General features: G+C 51.6%; 1 protein-coding gene across 29 annotated transcripts in view; it reads right to left on the bottom strand.

The window, feature by feature from the left end:
• NRXN2 (neurexin 2) overlaps nt 1-22,531 on the bottom strand; it is a 341,743-nt gene that overhangs the window by 282,002 nt on the left and 37,210 nt on the right. For all 29 annotated transcript variants that reach the window (XM_053369667.1, XM_053369668.1, XM_053369669.1 and 26 more), the window contains exon 2: nt 7,324-8,515. In XM_053369667.1, coding sequence (XP_053225642.1) covers nt 7,324-8,035 — 712 coding nt within the window. In that variant the 5' untranslated portion in view covers nt 8,036-8,515. The remainder of the gene's footprint in view (nt 1-7,323; nt 8,516-22,531) is intronic.

The raw sequence follows: 22,531 nt of genomic DNA, 5'->3' as shown, positions 1-22,531 counted from the left end.
ATGCCCTTCATCAAACAGTAGAAGAAGAAGAAGAGTCTGGATTTGATATCCCGCTTTACCACTACCCTAAGGAGTCTCAAAGCAGCTAACAATCTCCTTTCCCTTCCTCCCCCACAACAAACACTCTGTGAGGTGAGTGGGGCTGAGAGACTTCAAAGAAATGTGACTAGCCCAAGGACTAGCCCAGCAGCTGCATGTGGAGGAGCGGAGACGCGAACCTGGTTCACCAGATTACGAGTCTACCGCTCTTAACCACTACACCACGCTGGATCTCACGGTTGAGGCCCTGGGGATGTTTAGTGTGGAGAAGAGGGGACGGAGAGGAGAGCCATATGTGAAGGGCTGCCCCATGGAAGATGGAGCAAGCTTGTTTTGTGCTGCTCCAGATGGCAGGACCCAAACCAACAGATTCAAATGACAAGAAAGGGGATCCCAAATAAACATTAGGGAGAACTTTCTGAGGGTAAGAGCTGTTTTGACAGTGGAACAGACTCCCTCAGAAGGCGGCAAACTCCTTCATTGGAGGTTGGATGGCCATCTGTCAGGGATCATTTAGCTGCGATTCCTGCATTGCAGGGGGTTGGACTAGTTGGCCCTTCCAACTCTATAATTCTGTGATTCTATGACTTCAGTTGCAGAGGGATGGAGGTAAAGCTAGCCTCTAGCTCCTATCAAGCCCAGCCAGCATGCCTAGCAGTTAGGGCTGCCAAAAATAGGAGCTGGACAACACCTGGAGGATGTTTCAGGTGCAGCAGCATCACCTGCTGCTCCCTGACCGCTTCGCCTGGAGGTGCCAATGGGGATTGTACCCGGGGCCTTCTGCATGCAAAGCAGCTGTCCTATGGTCCTTCCCCTGTACACAGCTCTGGGCAACTCACAGTAATGAAACATACCACAAGGGTGCTGGGGAAGGGCCAGAGAAAAGACCCAGGATGATGTGACCTTGGAGTTACTGGCAGGGGGTGGGCCCCTGTGTCAAACAGCATCCCTTTCCAGATATGACAGGCGCCCGCTATCTGCACTTCCCGGAAACAACGGAATGCATTTTTGTTCCAAGAAGCTTTCCCTGCTGGATGGTTGGATCTTGGCCAGGAATGTATATTTGGTATCACATTATGTTTGTTTTGGGGTTTTTTTAAGCATTTGTGCTTTTTAACTGTGTCTTGCAGTTTTTATTGCGCATCGCCTTGAGAAGATTGTGCAGAATGCGATTAATAAATTAATAATAGCAATAATAATCAGTTGTGATCACTTGGGCCTTAAGCAGGAAGACAGTCCTGCCCACCCCCAACTCCAACCTGCCCTCTGACAGGAATTCCCCCCCCCCAGAGGAAGTTCACCTCTGAGCCACCTCCCACCAGTGTCCCGTTTAAGTATCTTCAGGATGCCCCAAAGGGAACAAAGGGGAAACTGAGTCCTGAACCCTTCCTGACCCTGCCCAGTGGGCCGTGCTTACAAGGTGGGCTGAACATACCACATGCACCACCCTTCCCACAGCCTGCCACAGGGTAAGAGGCCATGTTCGCAGGGCGAAGGTGCAAAAGGGTTTCCCGCTTTTTATTCAATTATGAGACGGATTTCTCTCAGGGTGGCCTATTACTCATTGCCAGAAACTTAAACCAAAAACAAAAAACAAGGGCACAGATTTGCAAAAAAAAGAAGTACATATGCTAATTTACAAGTAATTTACATGCACATTTAGAAATAATTACTATAATTTAAATTGAAGGACAATACATATCCTCATACTGGGGAGCAAGACTATAACCAGGTGACTTGGGATCTTTCCTGCTGACTCTGCTGTCTTGGTGCTGCTGAGTGTAGAATGGGCAGCTTCAAGTCCCGTCCCCCCACCTACGCTCTCCCCTTTTCTGGGTTTTTGAATCTCTAAACTAGGATTGGACTGGGTAGCCCTTCAAACAGAGGACTGCCGTCCGTAAAGTGGGACAGTGACCTCCCTAACTTCACTAAACCGTATCCAGCACCGTCTGCTCTTAACCTTCAGTGGGGGGCTCTCACATTCCACCCCAGACCTCACCAGGGATTGATCCAGGTGCCTTCTGCATGCCAAGCAAGTGCTCTGCCACCACTGAGATAGGGAGGTGCCTCTCAGCTCTGGGGGAGGACAAAAGGCCCCAAATCACTGAGTCGGGGAGGAAGAAAGGAAGGGAGCCCACTTGCCTTCCTTGCCTACCTGCACGGGAGGGGAAATGACCTCAGCACCCAGCAATAATACAGAAAAGGATTGCTTTTGAGCATGCACAGAATGCAGCACGGAATAGCCACAGGAATCAGGAATCAGGGCCCCTCGCCCCGAAGGGGAACAGCTTCCAGATGCAGGACCTCTCTCCCCCCACTTTTTTGTAAGGGGCTCCAGCACTGGAGTCTGCCCAGGGAGGGGAGGGCCCCCCTGGACTTTCCATCCTTCCAGATCAGCTGCCCCAGAATTGGCTCCCTCGGCAGCCCATCCTGGCTGCTCGCCAGAGCAGCAGGCAGGGCCATAAACAGATAAGTAATAGCTGGATAAATTGCAATAGCTGGGGACCAGGTTTCCTCTGACGCACAAGCAGGGCTGGCCCAAGACATGTTGGCACCTGGAGCAAATGGCAAAATGGCTCCCCGCCGCCTGGCTAGGGAAGAAGGGGTGAGTGAAGATCTGTATCAGGAACAAGGGAGAGGGAAATCAAATCAACCTTAATCGATGGTTGAAGTGGGGCTCAAAGGCCATTGCTGGATGGCTGGGGACTGAGAATCATGCCGGGCAGGCACAGAGCCCAGGAGACCCCAGAGAGCTATTTTGTCCCTGAAGAAGGGCAGATGGGGTTGCCAGGCCAGTTGCACCCCAGGCTCAAGTCCATGGGACAGCCCCTGGTGATGCCCTAGAGGGCAAGACCCCAGTGCTGTCAGAAACCACAGAGTCTGACAGCAGGTCATTCACATAAAAACACAAAGTCTAGCAAATGGTTGGAAACAGAGACAGAAACCTTAGCTCAAGGGGGTATTTTCAAATCATTCTTTCTCACCTGCTCAGGGCACCCTGAGCCAACCTGGAGATTCAAGTCCTCCCCATGCGACACGGGGGTGGAGCTCAGGTGAACCTGAAGACTTCAGGTCAGCCCTGGAGGCCTGGCAACCCCCAGCAGAGGGAAGGCTGAGGCCTATGGGGTCTGGGAAGCCTCAATTCAGGAGGGAAGGAGTCCAAGGAAGGTCTGATCCCAGGCAAAGCGGGGGGCCCTGGTGGCTGCAGGGAGCAGCGCGCTGAGATTTAATTTCCCACAAGGCAGGATGCTCTGCCAGGAGTTTCATGGGAAATCAAGATGGCCGCTGGACCCAGCCAGCCAGTGCTGCTTAAGAATGCTTGGACTCAGGGCTTTTCTCTCAGCCAGTCACCTTCACAGGCATGTTTGGGGAGGACACACAAGAGGGCCTTCTCAGGGGCTGCTCCTAGATTGTGGAACTCCCTCCCATGGGAGGCTAGCCAACCCCTGCTCTGTTTCTTTCTTGTGCCAGCAAAGACTTTCTCTGGTTCTGACAGGCCTATGACCACTAACTGGCTGTTGTGACAAAGTATTCTGAGATGGGAACAGATTATATTCTCTCTCTGTGTGTGTGTGTGCGCGCGCGTTTACGCATTTAAATTATTTTGAGTGTTTTCAGTGCTGTTTTAATAGAGTTGCTTGTTTTTCATATTTATATTTATTGTGTGTTTCTCAAATGTGTTTTAATTTATGCTGTCAGCTGCCTGGGGTCCTGCCCTGGGAGAAAGGAAGGACATGAACAGAACAGAATAAAATACACAAAGAAGTGGAGGCAAAACTTAAGGATACTAGAAGGGACCCCCACCCTCGCCCTTCACAGAGACCGCCAGCAGACCTCAACATATCTGAGAGTTAACAAATCACCACCATCTTTCATTTATTTACTATTCTCATCATCACAAAGGGGCTCAACAAAATGATGATCTACTAATAAGATACAGAGATTTTCTTAAATCCTCAAACTGTTCACATACTTTACTTTTAGCCATCAGTATAACAGCCCTGCAGGATGGCCCTGTATCCCTTCCTCCTTATTACGGAAAAGATAGAGGAGGATCCTAGAACTATAGAACTGGAAGGGACTCAAAGGGTCGTCAATTTTCTGCAATGCAGAGAGAGGACCACATTGCATTTGGCTCACAAGACTACTGTTTCCTTTGCCTGAATCGACTATTAGGACCCCTTCCACCAGGCGACACTCTCCCTGATGTGCCAGGTGCTGTACAGGCCACGGAAGCATTCACACTCCCCACTCGCAAGCCCCATGCAGTGTTAGAAACTCAGATATATAAGTTGGTGCCAAATGGCTCCTTAAACCGGCTCGGGTGGCAAACCTATTTGGGCTCGTCCGCGAAAACTGATGGATCCTGATAGATTCCGACAAGCCTTGCGGAACCCTGCTCCTCCTGGCGACTCATTAGATGACCTTGTTGAGGACTGGAATAACCGGCTCTTGGCAGCCATTGATGAGATCATGCCTAAGTGCCCTCTGCGACCCCGTCGAAACCGGGCACCTTGGTTTACTGAGGAGCTCCGGAAAATGAAGCGGGATCTCAGACGGCTAGAGCGAGTATGGCGACGGACTCGTGACAGAGCCTCAAGAACATCTTATAGGACGCTTATGAAAGCCTATGAGATGGCTATGAAAGCTGCTAAGAAATCTTACTTTGCAGCTTCCATTGCATCCGCTAGCTCTCGCCCAGCACAACTTTTTAGAATAATTAGGTCAATAACGTCCTTAGAAGGACAACCAAATTTAAGCACAAATTCTACCCACAGCTGTGAGGCATTCGCGAGCTTTTTTGCGGAGAAAGTCCTGTTGCTCCGCCGTGACCTCCCTGCCAATTTAGATACAGTGACTGAACTGGAGGCCCCTCGACTGACTTCAGGTCCAGTGTTGGACCACTTCGATCAGATACTCCCTACTGATGTGGATAGATTCCTCCAAGTTGGTAGGCCCACCACCTGCCTCCTTGATCCGTGCCCGTCTTGGCTGATTAGGGAGTGTCCAGATGTTGCGCGGACCCCCCTGGTTGAAATTATCAATTTGTCCCTTGACACGGGGACATTCCCAGGGGAACTGAAGGAAGCAGTGGTGTGTCCACTCTTAAAGAAAACTTCATCAGATCCCTTAGACCTATCCAATTACCGCCCAGTTTCAAATCTTCCATACCTGGGTAAGGTAATTGAGAGAGCGGTTGCTGAACAGCTTGGTAGGTTTCTGGAGGAAACATCGGCACTAGATCCATTTCAGTCCGGTTTCCATCCTGGTTTTGGGACGGAGACGGCTCTGGTTGCCCTAACAGATGATCTCCGTAGACAAGTGGATCGAGGCGGGTCAGGACTGCTGATCCTTTTAGATTTGTCAGCAGCCTTTGACATGGTCGATCATGATCTTCTGGGCCACCGCCTCGCAGACGTGGGGATACAGGGCATAGCCCGTAACTGGTTGTGCTCTTTTATCTCTGGTCGGGGACAGAGGGTGGCACTAGGGAGGGAAATGTCGTCGTGCCACTCCTTGGTGTGTGGAGTGCCGCAGGGCGCAATTCTCTCCCCGATGCTTTTTAACATCTTTATGCGCCCCCTTGCCCAGATTATCCGGAGCTTTTGGCTGGGCTGTCACCAATATGCTGATGACACTCAGCTCTATCTGCTGATGGATGGCCACACCGACTCGGCCCCGAACACACTGACCAGATGCTTGGAAGCTGTGGCTGGATGGTTTCGTGGGAGCCGATTGAAACTAAATCCTTCGAAGACAGAGGTCCTATGGCTGGGTCAGGATGGCATGGGGATGAGGGACCAACTCCCTTCTCTTGCGGGGGCCCAATTAGTGCCATTGCCTTCCGTTAAGAGTTTGGGTGTAATCCTTGACTCCTCCCTTTCCATGGAGGCACAAGTTACAGCAACAGCCAAGGCGACATTTTTCCACCTTCGCCACATCAAGCAGTTGGTCCCTTACCCTCCCCTCCCCGACCTGGCCACAGTGATCCATGCAACGGTCATCTCCAGGCTTGACTACTGTAATTCGCTCTACGCGGGGCTGCCCTTGAAGCTGTCCCAGAAACTCCAGCGGGTACAGAATGCTGCAGCGAGGCTCCTCACGGGGTCTCTGCCATGGGAGCATATTCACCCAGTGCTTTTCAAGCTGCACTGGCTCCCGGTGGAGTACAGGGTCAGATTTAAGGTGCTGCTTTTGACCTTTAAAGCCCTTCACGGCCTAGGACCCTCATACCTACGGGACCGCCTCTCCTGGTATGCCCCACGGAGAGCCTCAAGGTCTCCTGTGGTCCCAGGCCCTAAGGAAGGTAGATTGGCTTCAACCAGAGCCAGGGCCTTTTCAACTCTGGCTCCGGCCTGGTGGAACGCTCTGCCTCATGAGACCAGGGCCCTGCAGGATCTGATTTCTTTCCGCAGGGCCTGTAAGACAGCCAATTTGATTCCCTCCCTCCCTCTCTTTCTTTTTTCTTTTCCTTCTCCTCCTGCGATGAGGCTACATTTTAATATTTTAATGTTCCATTATTTTAATGTTTTTTATTTTTGTTTTTAAGTTGTAATTATTCATCTTGTTTTTATTATTGCTTGTAAGCCGCTCTGAGCCCGGCCTTGGCTGGGGAGGGCGGGGTATAAATAAAAAATTATATTATTATTATTATTATTATTATTATTATTATTATTATTATTATTATTAAACCAGGGTTACAGTCGCCAAAATGGAATAACTAGTTGCCATTTTGGGGCCAGAAGGCTTGAAAGTCATATTTTTCAATGCAGTCGTACCTCGGAAGTTGAATGGAATCCATTCTGGAAGTTCATTCAACTTCCAAAACGTTCAGAAACCAAGGCACAGCTTCTGATTGGCTGCAGGAAGCTCCTGCAGCCAATCTGAAGCCGCAGAACCCATGTCGGATGTTCGGGTTCCAAAGAACGTTTGCAAACCAGAACACTCCTGGGTTTGCAGCGTTCGGGAGCCAAAACGTTCAACTCACAATGTGTTCGACTTCCGAGATACGACTGTACAACTATTTGATTCCTGAAATTGGTTCTGATGATGCAGATGAACTATAACGAATAGAATTCTACAGGGTATGTGAAAACAGTCAAGATCCAAGGATCCCCAGGCATGCACCGCAAGATGGTGGAGACTTCAAGTATCCTGGTGCTCAGCCATCACCACTTGGTTGCAAGTGGTCAACAGCCAGGTGCAAAATGCGCCTGGCAAATTTTAAACGCTGGCCTGGTCCCACAGGAACCCGCAGCTCCCAGCTCCCCGTCAGCCTCTTACCTTCACTGCAGAATTTGCCCTGGAATCCGGTCAGGCTGCAGTCGCACTGGACCTCGCTGTTGACCACGGTGCAGATCCCTCCGTTGACGCAGGGGTTCTGCTTGGTGCACAGGTATTCCGTGTCACTGCGGATGCCCTGGCTGCCCAGGAGGGCGGGGGGCGTGTCGCCCACTTTGAGATTGGCCACCATGCCGCGGAAGGGCATCTCGTACTTGACGGTGCTGAGGGTGAGGGCCGAGAGTCGGACGTCCGGCGGGATGCCCCCCACGAAGAGGTCGCTCTCCACCGTCATGTCGCGCCGCTTGGACTTGACCTCGGCCACGCGGGCCTCTCCGTCGACCACGAGCATGGTCTCGCGGTAGTTGCGCGTCAGCAGCAGCATGTGCCAGCGGTCGTCGTTGACGGGCGTCTCCAGGTGCAGGCTGGCCGGCTCGGCGCAGGAGATCGTGAAGCGCAGGCGGAAGCGCCCCTCCAGGATCAGCAGCTCCAGGAAGTCGCAGTTCCCGCCGTCGTCCAGGTACAGCACCAGGGCCCGCGAGACATTGGTCTTGAGGCTGAAGCTCAGCTCCCCTGAGGAGCTGGCATCCCACCGGGCGTAGCGAGCCCACTGGCCTGTTGCGCCCCCAAACTCCAAGGCCGCACCGCCTGCCCCGGGGCCCAGCGCCGAGGCCACCAGCAACGCCAAGGGCAGCAGGCGCAACGCTTTCGCCATGGCCGCCCCGCTCTGCACACCTCGAGGCGAGTGGCGCCCCCCCTCCTGCTGCACACCTTCAGATCCACATGAGACTGACCGGCGCCTCCTGCAGGCAGAAGAGGCCACAACCTGGCCGGGCAGAGAGAACCTCCTCTTGCTCCTCCTCAAAGAGCCACAGGGGCTCTCGCACAGGAAGGGGCCACGATGCACGTCTTCCGTGAAGGTCCTTGGGGCTCCCCTGTCCCCCCCTCCCCAAGAGCCAAGGCGACTCGGAAGCAGACCTGCCTACAGCATATTCATCCTCTCATGGACAGGGGCAGCAGAATCGCCCTCAGAACGAGGGTGGGGTGGGGGGCGGGGCACGGGCAGGAGGCTCCCGGGGGCCAACAACCCGTCCGTATCTGCCGCAGTTGGAAGCTTGGTCCTTCCTTCCCTTGATGGGATCCCTCCGAATCCGTTCTGCGTTCAGTCTGGAGTGCGCATTGTAGAAAGCTCAGCCTGGAGTGGAGCAGGAAGGGGGGTGGGGGAGAGGAAGAGAGGAAGAGAGGAGAAAAGGGAAAGTAATCAGCCACTGTGCTGGTTTTCCTTTTTTAAAGTCCCATTGCTGACCCTGTAAACAGACCCTTCCGCACATTTGGGGTCCCAATTTCCAACCCACCTGCATCACAATCCCTAGCTGGGTTCACAGCGTCTGCAAGTCACACTTCACACACAACCCAAACCGATACAGGTACATAGATATATACAGTGCTATTTTACTATAAAAAGAGGTGCCAGAACTCACCATGAACACCTCTCTTGTTTTCTTATTATGGCAATGGTGCTCACTTGAGAGGTGCCAGAACTGAGTTTCATTGAGTTCTGGCTGGGGGGGGGGGGAGCCTTAGATATATAAATATATATGTAGGGGTGGGTGTGTGGGTGTGCGCACACGCATATCTATATGGAACTCCCGTCATAACACCTCCTCTGCCATGTCCCAAGCAAGGCTCAGACATACCCAATGAACGGTCCCACCTGCCCAGGAAAAAAATTAATTCTGAATCCCCTCAGAAGTCCCCAGAGTTTTATTTTTGTCTTTGCATGCTCCCTAGAGTCCAGGACTATTTTCTGTCTCCCAGCCCACCTGCACCACACAGGCAGGATCCTCATGTGGTCTCTTTTCCTGAGGTCTTCAACGTCGGAGTCATGTAGACATCATGACACCTTGAGGTGTTCCTGTTGGCACCTGCCAAGAGCCCCTTGTCCTCCCTCGTCTTTTAAAATTCAGGGCTTTTAAAAAAAAATTATCCCCACCTTGGGTGAGGCTGGACTGGCTGGTAGATGAAGGGCAGGCATCATCCAGACCCCTCACCCACCCTCTTGCCATGCTTCCCCAGACTGTCTCTGGGCCCCATATGTGGGGGGGGGGCGCAGTAGCATACTATTTTGTGTGATAGATGTATCACCTGGGGGGGGGTTTGGTTTTGTTTTTTGTCTGTTTTGCATGCTTTGGCTACTTGTTTGGTTGCAGCATAAGGCTTGTCTGCTTTTATGTTTGGCTGTTAGGAGATCTCCTGCTTACTTTTTCAAAATATTTCATTAGAAGGTGCTGGTGCTTTTTGTCTGTGTTTTATTTATGGGGGGGCATTGTGAATGTGTTTTGCCTACTATTTGGGGGGGATTCCAAACATTGCCAGTTCTGCAGCTGTCCACAACACTTCATTAGATTTTCAAATGTGCCTCCTGAGCCCCAAAATGTTCCCCCTCCTACCCATTTTCTGTATGCAGAACTCCACATGCCTTTAAAAACAGAGGGAGGGGGGATGAGAAGAGCAGCAAAATTCAAGAAAGTTGGGCTTTGTTACTGGCATATATTAATACACAAGCTATCTATATATATCATAGATGTCCATATTGCATGTGGGTCCTGTAGGCGAGTCATGCCTGTGGATGTGGGGGCACTGAAGACCTGTCCCCCACAAGGAATCTTAATTGACCGTCCTTGTGGTTTAGGAGACGTTAACAGGCACTGCTCATACAGTTTCAAGCTGACCTGTTGAGCTATATAAGCTAGAAATTTGGGTATTTTAAAAAGAAAGGTTACGAACATGAGAAGGTGGCCTTTCAGGGATCTGAATTATAAACTGGAACAAGATAACAGGATTCTATCCTTCTTGACTCAGAGCAGAAAGCATACCTTCCGAGGTTTGAAAATAGGGACATCCTATTCCATTATTATTATTATTATTATTATTATTATTACCCCACCCATCTGACTGGGTTGCCCCAGCCACTTTAGGTGGCTTCCAACATACATAAAAACATAATAAAACATTAAACATTAATAAACTTTCCTATTCAGGGCTGCCTTCAGATGGCTATGGGTCATATAACTCCATACCCTCCAACATTTTGGGACGTCCTAAAGAAAAGCGGGACATTCCGGGATCAAATCAGAAACCAGGACGGCTTCTGTAAATCTGGGACTATCCTTGGAAAATAGGGAAACTTGGCAAGGCTGAGAAACTCTCCATTGTACACCACATGGAGAGAGGGGCCATATGTGCAGGAGCATCTCTGTGTGTTCCCCACGTGGCAGCACTCAAAGAAGTGCCCCTCTTTCTTCTCCTAACTTCATCCAAGCTCAGCAAAACCAGTTTATAGCCCCACATCCAGCTGCACCCCACAAGCCAGCTGCCTGCCCCCGCTGCCATTTTTGTGCTCTTTCCCCTAGGCAGGAAGAATCACATCTCCTCCCCACTCCATGCAGGATCAGGGCCCTGTGTCACTCAACCAGCTATTGCAATGCAAATTTCATTCCCATCAAATTGCCTTTTTGGAATGATTACCCTTGTAACTGACTGTCAGAGAAGCAATTTATCCCCCCCCCCCCCGCCTGCCGCTGCCGCTCAGGGTGGAGGGTGTATTTGCATCTTGTTACTGCATAAGAACATGATTATTTATAGCGGGGGGGGGGGTGTAGGAGAGGAAATGGGAATAGGATGGGGGGAAGAGCATAGATGGAAAGAAAGTGGAGGGGAAGAGGGAGTGGAGGGGGGTGGCGATGGTGGGCTGGCAGTCCAGGAGGCCAGGATTTCCAGCCAATTCTCTGCCACCCAGAGGGAGACTTTCTTCCTCCTTCTCCAGGCTCCTTGTGGGCAGAGATTCGAACTCAGAGTCCCCCATTTTTCCAGCAGAGTTTTTCCTCCCTTAAAATTCCTGTCTCATCTTTTAAGTGAAAAGGACCCTCAAAGCAACTTAGAAATGATCATTAAACAAAACACAATAAATCCGAAACAAACCCACTTAAAAAAAAAATGAATGCATTTCTGCCTAACCACTCTTCACAACTGGCATCTGATGGGAGACCAGATGCAAAAGTAGAGATGGGCTCTCAACCCAGAGAGAGCAGAGTACTCATTAAAACACACGTGCACCCCCCGTTCTAGCACCTCTTGCACACCGCGGAGCACAACTTAAATAAGCTGGGAGGGGGCACCACCAACGCACCCTGGATGTTGGGGAGGGGGCTGGTCTCCATGGCAATGGGAGGGATACGCCATCATGCAAATGAGCCGCGCGGCGGGGTTATTTATAAATTCTCCCTCGTCTGCAGCACCTCATTGGGTAATGGGCATAATTAACATTCGGCTTCTAATTAGCCAATCAAATTAAATTCCGCACCTGCAATGGGTGCTTGATTGAAGCTTCAGCGCGCTGCAGCCTCCCCCTCCCGCCCCCCCCAGCTTTGAAGGGCTGCAGAGGAGCCCGAGCTGAAGACAAGCCCCCACCATTTAAAAGAGATAGAGATTTCCCACCCTCCTATCTGCCTCACACAAGTGTTGCTCAGCTTAAATGTTTAATGCACCCCCAAAATGTGAATTGTGGGCCCGCAGGACTGCAAAGGCAGCCAGGAGCAGTTTCTGGGGTCCACACCTATTTCTACGGATGTTATTCCTACTACTACATCCAAAGGTTTTCAGTTCCCAGCCTAGCAATGGACCAAAGGGCGCAGCAGGTGACCAGACTCGCCCAGCAAAATAAAAATGTGGGGGCACCAAAGGGGCAAAGTTGGGCAAGAAAGAAAAAAGAACAGCATGTGTTAATGACAGGCATTCAGAAGCGAGGAGTGAGCGTCTTGTTTGGGGGGGCGCTGCTTTCCCCCTTTTCCTCCTTTGTCCCCACCTTAGGTCTCACCATCTGCAAAAGAGGCAGGATTTTACCTTTTCTTGCCTGAGGCAAATGACAAGACGGCCCTCCCCACCCCACCCCACCCCAGAAGAGCCCCCTCCATCCATTACCCGAAAGGCTACAGCAGCAGCAGTTTCACTTCGGGGTGGGGGGTCACGTGGCACTAAGCTGCCAAGGAAGCCCCCTCAGCTCACCGCCTCTCGGGAGGACGCAGACTTCCATCCTTCCCAAGAGCTTCCTTGATTGGTTGATTGCATTTATATTGCATTTTCCTCTCCAAGGAGCTCCAGGTGGGGTACGTGGCGCTCCTCTCCCTCCTTTACCCCCCCAAACAACAACAACCCTGTGAGGAAGGTCAGGCTGAGACAGAGAGTGACTGGCCCAAGGTCACCCCCCAGTGAGCTTCATGGCCGAGTGGGGACACTCTAACCATTACACACACACCCCTGGCTAGTGCCGGTTGGCTTTTACTTGAGTCCTGGCAAGGGCGAAGGCTGGCTTGCAGGGGGGGGTGTTTGTGCACATCTGTGTGTGCAGGACTGGCTGTGGGCTCTTCCTACTTCTCAGAATCTGAGTGAAGGTTACCTGCTGGGATGGGACCAGGACAGAAATGTGGAGCCGTAAGGGAAGGCTGTGAAGTGCGTGCCACTCTGTTGACACATGTGTCCTCCTCATACTTGACACAATACGATAATCTTTATTGTCATTGTCCCATACAGAACAACGAAATTGAAAAGATCTACATCAGACATTCAAAAACCAACAAGCCTGCTATCCCAGCTATCCCAGCCTGGTTAACCCCCTAATAACTCTGATACCCCATAAATAAATACAATATACTCCCATAGAGACTACCTTAAATGTAAAGGGACCCCTGACCATGAGGTCCAGTCGTGGCCGACTCTGGGGATGCGGCGCTCATCTTGCTTTATCGGCCAAGGGAGCCAGCGTACAGCTTCCGGGTCATGTGGCCAGCATGACTAAGCCGCTTCTGGCAAACCAGAACAGCGCACGGAAACGCCATTTACCTTCCCAGCGGAGCGGTACCTATTTATCTACTTGCACTTTGAGGTGCTTTCGAACCACTAGGTTGGCAGGAGCAGGGACCGAGCAATGGGAACTCACCCCGTTGCGGGGATTCGAACCGCCGACCTTCTGATCGGCAAGTCCTAGGCTCTGTGGTTTAACCCACAGCGCCACCCGCGTCCAGAAACTACCGGTACCTTACACTGCATATAAAACCAAAATCGCATTTGGATAGAAACTGTTTCACAGATGGCTAGTCCTAGTCTTTATAACCCTGTACCTTCTTCCAGAAGGCAGAAGCTGAAAGAGATCATTTCTGGGGTGCGCACTATCCTGCACTATCTCTGCAGCTTTCTTATGACACCTGGATACTTGATACTTGAGAAGCTCCTGGGAGAAAAGCCCATGAGGAGGAGGTCTGATTGGCATGACAGCAAGGCAGAGCCCCTTAGTAAAGAGCTAGCCTCCCTCAAATGACCAGTCGCTGGAAAAACCATAGGAGGGGAGAGGGCCCTTGCGCAAATCCCGCTTGCTGGTATCCCAGAAGAGCATCTGGTTGGCCACTTGGGGACTAGGATGCTGGACCAGAAGGGCTTTTTTGGGCCTGATCCTGCAGGGCTCTTCTTAGGTTCTTGTGAGCAGCTTGACCCAACCCTTATGCCTTTCTAGGGGACCTCTGAGGGTTGCCCTATGTTTGAGAAACCACAAATGCGGCCTGCTGTGTGACCTGTCCTTCCAAGCATGCCTTCTAGGGGACCTCTGAGGGTTGTCCTATGTGTGAGAAACCACAAATGCGGCCTGCTGTGTGACCTGTCCTTCCAAGCATGCCTTCTAGGGGACCTCTGAGGGTTGTCCTATGTGTGAGAAACCACAAATGCGGCCTGCTGTGTGACCTGTCCTTCCAAGCATGCCTTCTAGGGGACCTCTGAGGGTTGTCCTATGTGTGAGAAACCACAAATGCGGCCTGCTGTGTGACCTGTCCTTCCAAGCATGCCTTCTAGGGGACCTCTGAGGGTTGTCCTATGTGTGAGAAACCACAAATGCGGCCTGCTGTGTGACCTGTCCTTCCAAGCATGCCCCTTGTCTGTCCTGCCACAGAGAGTTGCACAGGTGAGCAGCGTAAGGTTCTCGGCACAAACAGCGCAGCAGGCTGCCTCTGGGAGCTGTGCGGTGGCAGCACTGGCTGCCTTTTTGCCAGCTGCCATCGCACCCTCCGCAGCAGCAGCGTGGTTTCCCTCCTGCTCCTGTGGCTGCAGCCCACCATGTCAGCCCCAGGGTGTCGCATCACATTAAGAGTGTCTGCAAGCATGTGAAGACAAGTGTGAACAGCTAGCCTCCCCCCCCCCCGCACTGCTCTGCTCTGCTCCTCTCTCCCACTCCCTGCATCCTGCATGCCAGAGAGCGAGTGGTGGAAGTTCAGGTATATATACCTCCTTCCTTGGAGAAAGTGGGAAGGGCCCCCCCGCTGCAATCCTCTCCACTTCACTCCACAAGGGCTCCCATTGCCACAGGGAAGGATAAGCAATGAAGCGCATGGGCAGCAGGAGAGCTGCGAGAGCGCCCACGGCCCTGGAGCAACGAGCCAACGCAACTGTGCAAGGGGCCCCCCAGACTCGCTGCACCGGAAGATGAGTGCAGCTTCTGCCTCTCTGCTTGCCTGCTTGCCAGGGGCAATCAGGAATCCCATGGAGGGGAGGGAACCGTTAGGGTTGCCATACGCCCAGAATTTCCCAGGCATAGCCAACAATCGGCCGTCGGAAACTGTCTGGGCAGGAATCGCTGAAACATCTGGGGAAAATTTGGACTACCCATGGCAACCCATGTCGGCAGTGTCACGGTTTCCTTTAAAAATAGCTCCGTTTTTAAAAGAGGATGAGATGAATTCACAGGGGAGAGGGCAGTCAATGGCTACAATCTGCCTCCCTGGCAAGAGGCAGCAATGCTTCTGAATACCAGTTGCTCAAAACCACAGGAGGGGAGAGTTGCTCTTGTGCTCCGGTCCTGCTTGCAGGTGTCCTATAATGGGCACTGCAAGAAAAGGATGCTGGACTAGATGGGCCGTTGGCGTGACTCCCCATCCTCCTCGGCCAGAATGGCTGGTTTCTGTGCCAGCTTTGGGGTGGGGGGTGAGGTAATCTCTTCCTCCTCCACCAGCACAGACTCACAGCAGGCTGGCAAATGGGCAGGCAGTGCAGGGTGGCAGATCACACAGCTTGGTAGGAGACAAGTCTCTTTACCAGCCTGCTAAGAGTCACGCTAAGGTCATGGAGCAGAGGGGAGCCCCCTCCTTCCTCCAGGCCACTTGCATCTGTGACCCTATCTACAGCACACCATCCCCACCACCACCACCATGACAGCAGTAGTAATAATAGTAATGATTTTCAGAGAACACTTGGGACGCTGCTTGGAACGTAATCATGTCGTTTGGAGTCACCAGCTGTTTTCCCTTTTCTTTTCTCAGCTGTCGAAGAAGTGTCTGCACCTCTTCCCAAAGGGTGTCCCTGCTTACGGGTTCCAAAACTGGGTTTTTGCCTTAGTCAAATTAGCACCTCGTTGGGAGAGAACAAACTTCCCTGCACTAAGCAAAGGTTTCCATTTATTTGCTGAGCCTTCCTTTTCACCCCATGGGCTCCCTCTCCTTCCAAGGAATTGTCTGAGCACACATTTTGTATTTTAATCCCCCCCACCCAAGTTTCACAGATTGATTTCAAATCGTCTAATCTCATTATTTTATATATTGACTTCCCACCCCCACTCCCCAGTGTTCTTGTGCAAACCCTTTTCTACTGCATTATATATCAAACTCTTACCTGTTACAAAAACCCCTCTGATACAATTACTTTATCATTTTTCTCCCGCTGCTCCTATCTTGAATCCTGCCCATGATTTCATCTGACTATGAGACTTTTTCAAATAGTCCAAAAAAGTCCTCCATTCTTCTACAAACATTCTTAATGTCGTTGTCAGCTTTTGAGCACACAATTCAGGCCAACCCGGGTGTCAGGCCAACCCAGCTCAAGGCCTGGAGGGACATAAGAACCCACTAGGAGCTTGCTGGATCAGGCCCACCTAATCTAGCATCCTGTTCTCACAGTGACCAGCAAGATGCTTCAATGGGAAACCTGCAAGCAGGACTCAAACACAAGAGCCCTCTCCTCTCTTGCTGTTTCCAGCAACTTGCATTCAGAAGCACTACTGCCTCCAACAGTGCAGGCAGAGTGTAAGCCCAGGGGTCAGCACTCTTTTTCAGCAGGGGGCCGGTCCACTGTCCCTCAGACCTTGTGAGGGGCCAGACTATATTTGGGGGGGGGGGAATGAACAAATTCCTATGCCCCACAAATAACCCAGAGATGCATTTTCAATAAAAGGGCACATTCTACTCATGTAAAAACACGCTGATTCCCAGACCGTCCGCGGGCCAGATTTAGAAGGCGATTGGGCCGGATCCGGCCCCCAGGCCTTAGTTTGCCTACCCATGGCATAAGTCATTGTAGCCTTCAATAGCCCTCTCCTCCATGAGACAGTCAATTAAATATCCCCAAGTAAATGATTATTATAGCAATTCCAAATATGCAAATGTGTAATGCTTCTTTGCTACACCTTGAGCAGGTCCTCAGGCTCCCATTTTACAGCTGTGGAACCAAGGCTGAAAGAAACGATCCATTTCATGCATGTGTAAGTGGCAAGCTACAGACGTACATATGATCTGACTCTTTTCTCCTGCTGAGGAATAAATGTGGACATCGGAAGAGGCTAGCTGCAGCTGGGTCAGGCCAAAGGGAAGCCATCCAGCTCGGCCTCCTCTTCTCACAGTGAATCATAGCACTGTGGAGCTGCAAGGGGCCACCAGCGCCATCTGTTTCAACCCCCTGCCAAGCAGAAATCTCAGGTAAGCATCCCTGACAGGTGGCCATCCAGCCCCTGCTTAAAAAGCTCCAAAGATGGAGAATCCAGCACCTTCCAAAAGAAAGAAAACCTCAGAAAGTTTTTTCAAAGGTTTAGTCAGAATCTCCTCTCTCATTGCTTGAATCAGTCGCTTCGGGTCTTATATTATTAATATTATCATTAATTAAATGTGCACCCCACCCTTCATCAAGAGACCACAGGGCAGGCTTCCCCTCTGGAGCATGAGAAAGCAAACTTTGGCCACCCTTCAGATACTTGAAGACGGCTATCTGTCCTTCGCTGATTTCCCCCGCTGCCTGTCTCCACAAGGCGATGCCCTTTCAAACCAATTACCGCAGCGCCCGGCATCCATCCCTGCCCTCCCCTCGGTGACCCCGTAGCACACTGATCTTGACCTGCTGTGTGTTTTCCAGCCGGCAGACCTGGGCACCGAGCGAGAGGCTCGCAGGAAGGAGGAGGGCAGGACCCTGGCCGCCGGCGCCTCGTGCCACCCTGTGCCCTGCGCAGGAAGCTCCCTCCCTCCCTGCACCGAAACACACAGCCCGGGGCCGGAGGAGGGCTGTGATAGCAACTCAGAGCGTTCCTGCAACCTGAGCAGCAGGAGCAGAGAGCGCCAGCAAAGCTCTCTCCACCCACAGCGCGCCGGCAGCTGGCCTGCAGCAGCCGCTGCTATTAATAAAGGCTTCCGTCATGCCCGGGCAGTGCTGGGACTGCCAGTGGCATCAGTGGAGCAAACAAGCTCACAGCAGCCTGGCAGAGGGAGGGAGAGGGAGAGAGGGAGGGATGTGTTGGGCAGTGCCCCACAGCCTCGGCCCTGCCCCACTGCCCAAACCCAACAGGACGTCGCCGGTGGCCACTTGGGCACCTTTGAGCAGAAGGTGTTTGCATATGCATAGGCACAGAGGCAAATGAGAAATAATTGTTGTCGTTTGGACAGGAATCCAAGGCACCTCGCGGTAGCAAGGAAGGAGAGCAGGTGGTCTGCGTGCCCCTGCCTGCTCAGCCTGGTTTCCAAGGGCATCTTTGAGTCCTGCTGCTCCCCTGTCTGAGATATTATCTCCAAAATAGTCTTGGTCCATAGAGTACTGTGCCCTGCACTGTGAAGGAGGCATGGCCATCAGGGAACCAGAATGAGTCTTAATTGCGATCATGTCTGTTCTGTGTAATTCCCCAGTCCTAAACCACTAGGCACTACTTCCCTCCCAGTGCTTTGGGGGGGGGAGGAATCCAGGATCCCAGATCCTTGGCTACAATATCTGGGAGTCATCCCCTGCCCCCTCTCTTTTATATGCCTCTTCTATGGCCTGAGCTTTGACCACATCAAGTCCTGCATTGCAAGGGTTGGACCCTTGTGATCCCTTCCAGCTCTACAGTTCTGTGATTCAAAGTCATCTAATCCCCTGAGAAAGATCCAGGAGTCCTGCCTCCAAGGACCTCCTCCCTCTCTGCAGGGGGGCAAAAACTCTGCTGAAGGATATGGTGGGATTTGAACTCAGCACTTCCAAAGCAGCCATAGTGGGTAGGCCAAAGAACCACAAGCAACCCCCCTACCGTCCTGCTCTCTCATTTCTTTCAGCCTGTCTGCTGCACAGCCTCGCATTTAAGGAGTGAGGAAACTCAGGCTCCTCCTGAGTCGAGCAGAGCATGACAGGTGGTCCAGGTAGGGAGCAAGGGGAGGGGGGCTTAGCAAATCTTAAGTGCTTAAAAAATAATAAACCAAAATAAATGTGTGGGGTGTTTTTTTGTCCCTCTTTTATCTTAGGGCTGTGCACACACATGCACAAACACACACACACACACACACAGAGAGAGAGAGAGAGAGAGAGAGAGAGAGAGAGAGAGAGAGAGAGAGATTTTGGCCCAAGACCATCCTGGCAAAATCTGCCCTCTGTCTCCCTGCCCCAGTCAACATATTAGATGGTCCTACAGGACAGGGGCCTGTCTCTTAGTTTATGGTGCTCTATAAAGCCCTAGGCCGCCTCTGGCAAGTCACAACGCATAAATAAGCAACACAAACAGCAATTCTGTGTTATTATTTATTTACTGCATTTATTTCCATCCATTCCTCCAAAAAGCTTGAGGCAACATACATTATTCTCTACACACGCTCTCTCTCTCTCTCTCTCTCATTTTATCCTCACAACTAGCCTGCGAGGCAGGCCAAGCGGAGATTGTAACTGAACCAAGTGAGCTTTCTGGTTGCATGGGGATTTGAGCCATTTTCCCCACAACAACTCTGTGTAGCAGGTTATGCTGATTGGCTCAAAGGTCACCCAGGGCACTTCATGGCCTGGTGGGAATTGGTAGCCATTTTATCCTCAGAACAACCCTATGAGGTAGGCCAGGTTAAGAGAGAAAGAGAACAACGGGAGAAATGTCACCCAGTGAACTTCATGCCTGAACGGGGATTTGAATCTGAGACACACACATGAGCCATGGCAGCCCCCACCCCGGCCCTCCTAGAGATAAGGCGATGTATTTAGCACTGGAACCAAAGAAAACTAAGCAGCACAGATGCGCGCGTGCACACACACACACACACACTTCATTTTTGACCTTGTAAATCTATTATCATCATGGCACCAGCTCTCCTCCTTGAATTGGAAACATTTAAAAAGGAAACAAAACAGCATTGTGCCCATTTTCCATTCTGGGTACCAGTTCCTGAGGAATAAGGTACTAATTCTGCCTAATTCCCACTGCAATCTTGTGCACACTTGCCTAGGAGGGAACCTCGTTGAGATCAGCAGGACTTACTTCTGAGTAGACAACACAGAATCAACTCTACAGGTTGGAAGGGACCCAGCCCCCTGCCATGCACTCTGTACAGAAGTGTGTGTGGCTGTTGGGAGCAGAACCAGAGCTTGATTTTGGACATCCGAAGTGCTGGAATCAAATCTCGCTGGGCATTGGGCTCCCTGACTGGCAGACTTTGTCCTCCAATCATGGGCATGAGCAGGACAGGAGGGGGGATTATGCAACAGTCAGGCAAGAGAGATGATGCACCCCCAGTGCACCCAGCCTGCTCTGTCTGGGGCTGATGGGAAGTGTGGCCCCAAACATCCGGAGGGCCCCAGCCTGGGGAGAACTGGTGGCCCATGATCTGTAGGCAGGAGAAGTGCAAGGTCATGGATAAAAGCCAGAGAGCCGGTCCTGATATTGGCATGGGGGGTGGGGAGAAACGAGAGCTCATTGCAACCTTTCTAGTACCTCTTCCTGTGGTTAGGATTAGAAGAAGTCTGCCAAGCTTTGCGCCAGGGTGCCTGGGTTCCTCCCAGGAGGCATTGTGAACAAGTTGGAGGCTTCAGGCTTTTTAAAAATAATCAAATAATCTGATATTTCCCAGAAATTTAAAGCATTTTTTTATGTTCGTTCTCTCTCTCTCTCTCTCTCTCTCTCTCTCTCTCTCTCTGTGTGTGTGTGTGTGTGTGTGTGTGTGTCTGGTTCCCCCGCCCAACTTCAAAAAGCTGCAATCCAAGGCCGGGTGCAGAAACGGAGGAGGCCGACCCAGCAGCCACGAAGGGGACGTGACCACGATGGAAAGTGCAGAGACAGGAGCAAAAAATAACTCATTAATACAATAAACAAAGTGATTAGGCAGCCGCACAATCGATCGACGTGCTCATTACCGCCACCCTGACAGCTCCTTAAGGGCAGAGCTGAAGGTTAAGCAAAAAGAGGGGGGCGGCAACAGGACTCTGGAGACGGCCAAGGCGGCGGGGGGCGGAGAAGAAGAGAGGAACAGAATCCTAGAACTGCAGAGCTGGACCAGGAGCAGGGGGTCCTGAAGGACATCTAGTCCAACCCCAGGGAATCCAGGGCCGGAGTGTGTCCAGCAGGTGGCAGCACCACCCCTGCTTCTTGACACCCAGCCAGGAGGAGAGTGTGACCCACCTCTCATGGTTTCCGTTGTCCTCCTGTGTCTCTTAAACCCATGAGATCTAGTCCTGCCTTCCCGGGCGGCAGCAGCAGAATTCAAGCCATGGTTCTCTTCTGCATGAGGAGGAGGAAGAGGAAGGGGAAGGGGAAGGGTAAGTGAGCCCCCTGAGATTTGTTTATTTCTTTGTTTAATTGCATTTATATCCCACTGTTTCTCCTCCAAGGAGCTCAAGGTGGTGTACATGTTTCTACCCCCTCCTCGTTTAAGCACCACCACAACAACCCTGCGAGGCGGGTTAGCCTGACAGGCAGTGACTGGCCCAAGGTCACCCCAGGAAACCTCTAGGCCAAGTGGGAATTTGAACCCTCGCCCGCTGCATCCCACAACCTACAGCACCCCCTCTTTTACATCCAGGGGGTATGGCAGGGTAAGGGCTTGCCATTATTTTGGGGCCCATGGGCACGTTTGCAAATCAGGGGGACTATTGTGGGCACTACTTGTGGGCCACAACTTCCCCCTTCCCAGCTATAACCCCCTTGTTTTCTGCTGTTCCAGAGGGTTGGTCCTGAACCAATGAATTTAAAAGATGAGATTTGGACAAAACCTTAAGAACAACTTCCTGACAGTAAGAGCCGTTTGACAGTGGAATAAAGTCCCTCGGAAGGTGGTGGACTTTGTAAAAAGCTGTTAGATGGCCATCTGTCAAGGATTCTTTAGCTGTGACTCCTGCATTGCAGGGGGTTGGACTAGATTACACTTGGGGTCCCTTCAAACTTTACAGTTCCATTATTGTATGACTTCTGCGCTTACGAAAAATGTTTGCTGCAATTAGCATGGAGTTACTCTGTTTGAGGAAAGAGGGAGCAGGATGGAGGAGCGAAGACCTGCCCTTCTTAAATACAGTTGTGATTACGCTGTCAGTCTACATGGTACATTTCAAAGAATGAGACAACAGGTCTCTGCCCCGATAGGCCTACAGTCTAGAAATCAACCCAAGGAAGGGGCAGCAGTGCCGGTGGGGACTGAACCTGCGACATTCTGCGTGCAAAGCAGGACTAGAGCCCCCACCCTGTGGCCCCCAGCCCTTGGCTTTGCATCCCCACAAAATGACTGTTATAGCCAGTGTTGCAGCGATGCTCTGAAGAGCCTTTCTCCATGGAGGCTACAAGCACTCCCAGCCCCTTACCCCTTCCTGATCTCCCACTCTTGAGCAAGAAGGTCTGGAGGGAGATTCTGAGCAGTTTGCTGTGTGACCCCAAATGCAAGGGCAGGCAGGAAGGGAAGCAGGTCTGTTTGCAAAGCCCTTTCACAGATTGAGGACAAGAACCCTTGAAGGGGACTCAGCTCTCATTGTCGTCTATAATGCAGCTTGATTACCATTTATAATACCCGGTTGCATTTTGATTTCTATCGGTATTTGATTGAAGAGATTGGTCTAAAAATGTTAAGGGGTATAGAAATCATCTCAACAAATAAGCACCCAGCTTCCATTCCTGCTGTTCGGCTGAGGCTCCCCTGGAGAGGAAGAC

The sequence above is a fragment of the Podarcis raffonei genome, chromosome 16, assembly GCF_027172205.1.
Source record: "Podarcis raffonei isolate rPodRaf1 chromosome 16, rPodRaf1.pri, whole genome shotgun sequence".
NCBI lineage: Eukaryota > Metazoa > Chordata > Lepidosauria > Squamata > Lacertidae > Podarcis > Podarcis raffonei.
The sequence above is the reverse complement of the archived record's forward strand: the minus strand, read 5'-3'. Positions and strand labels throughout refer to the sequence as shown.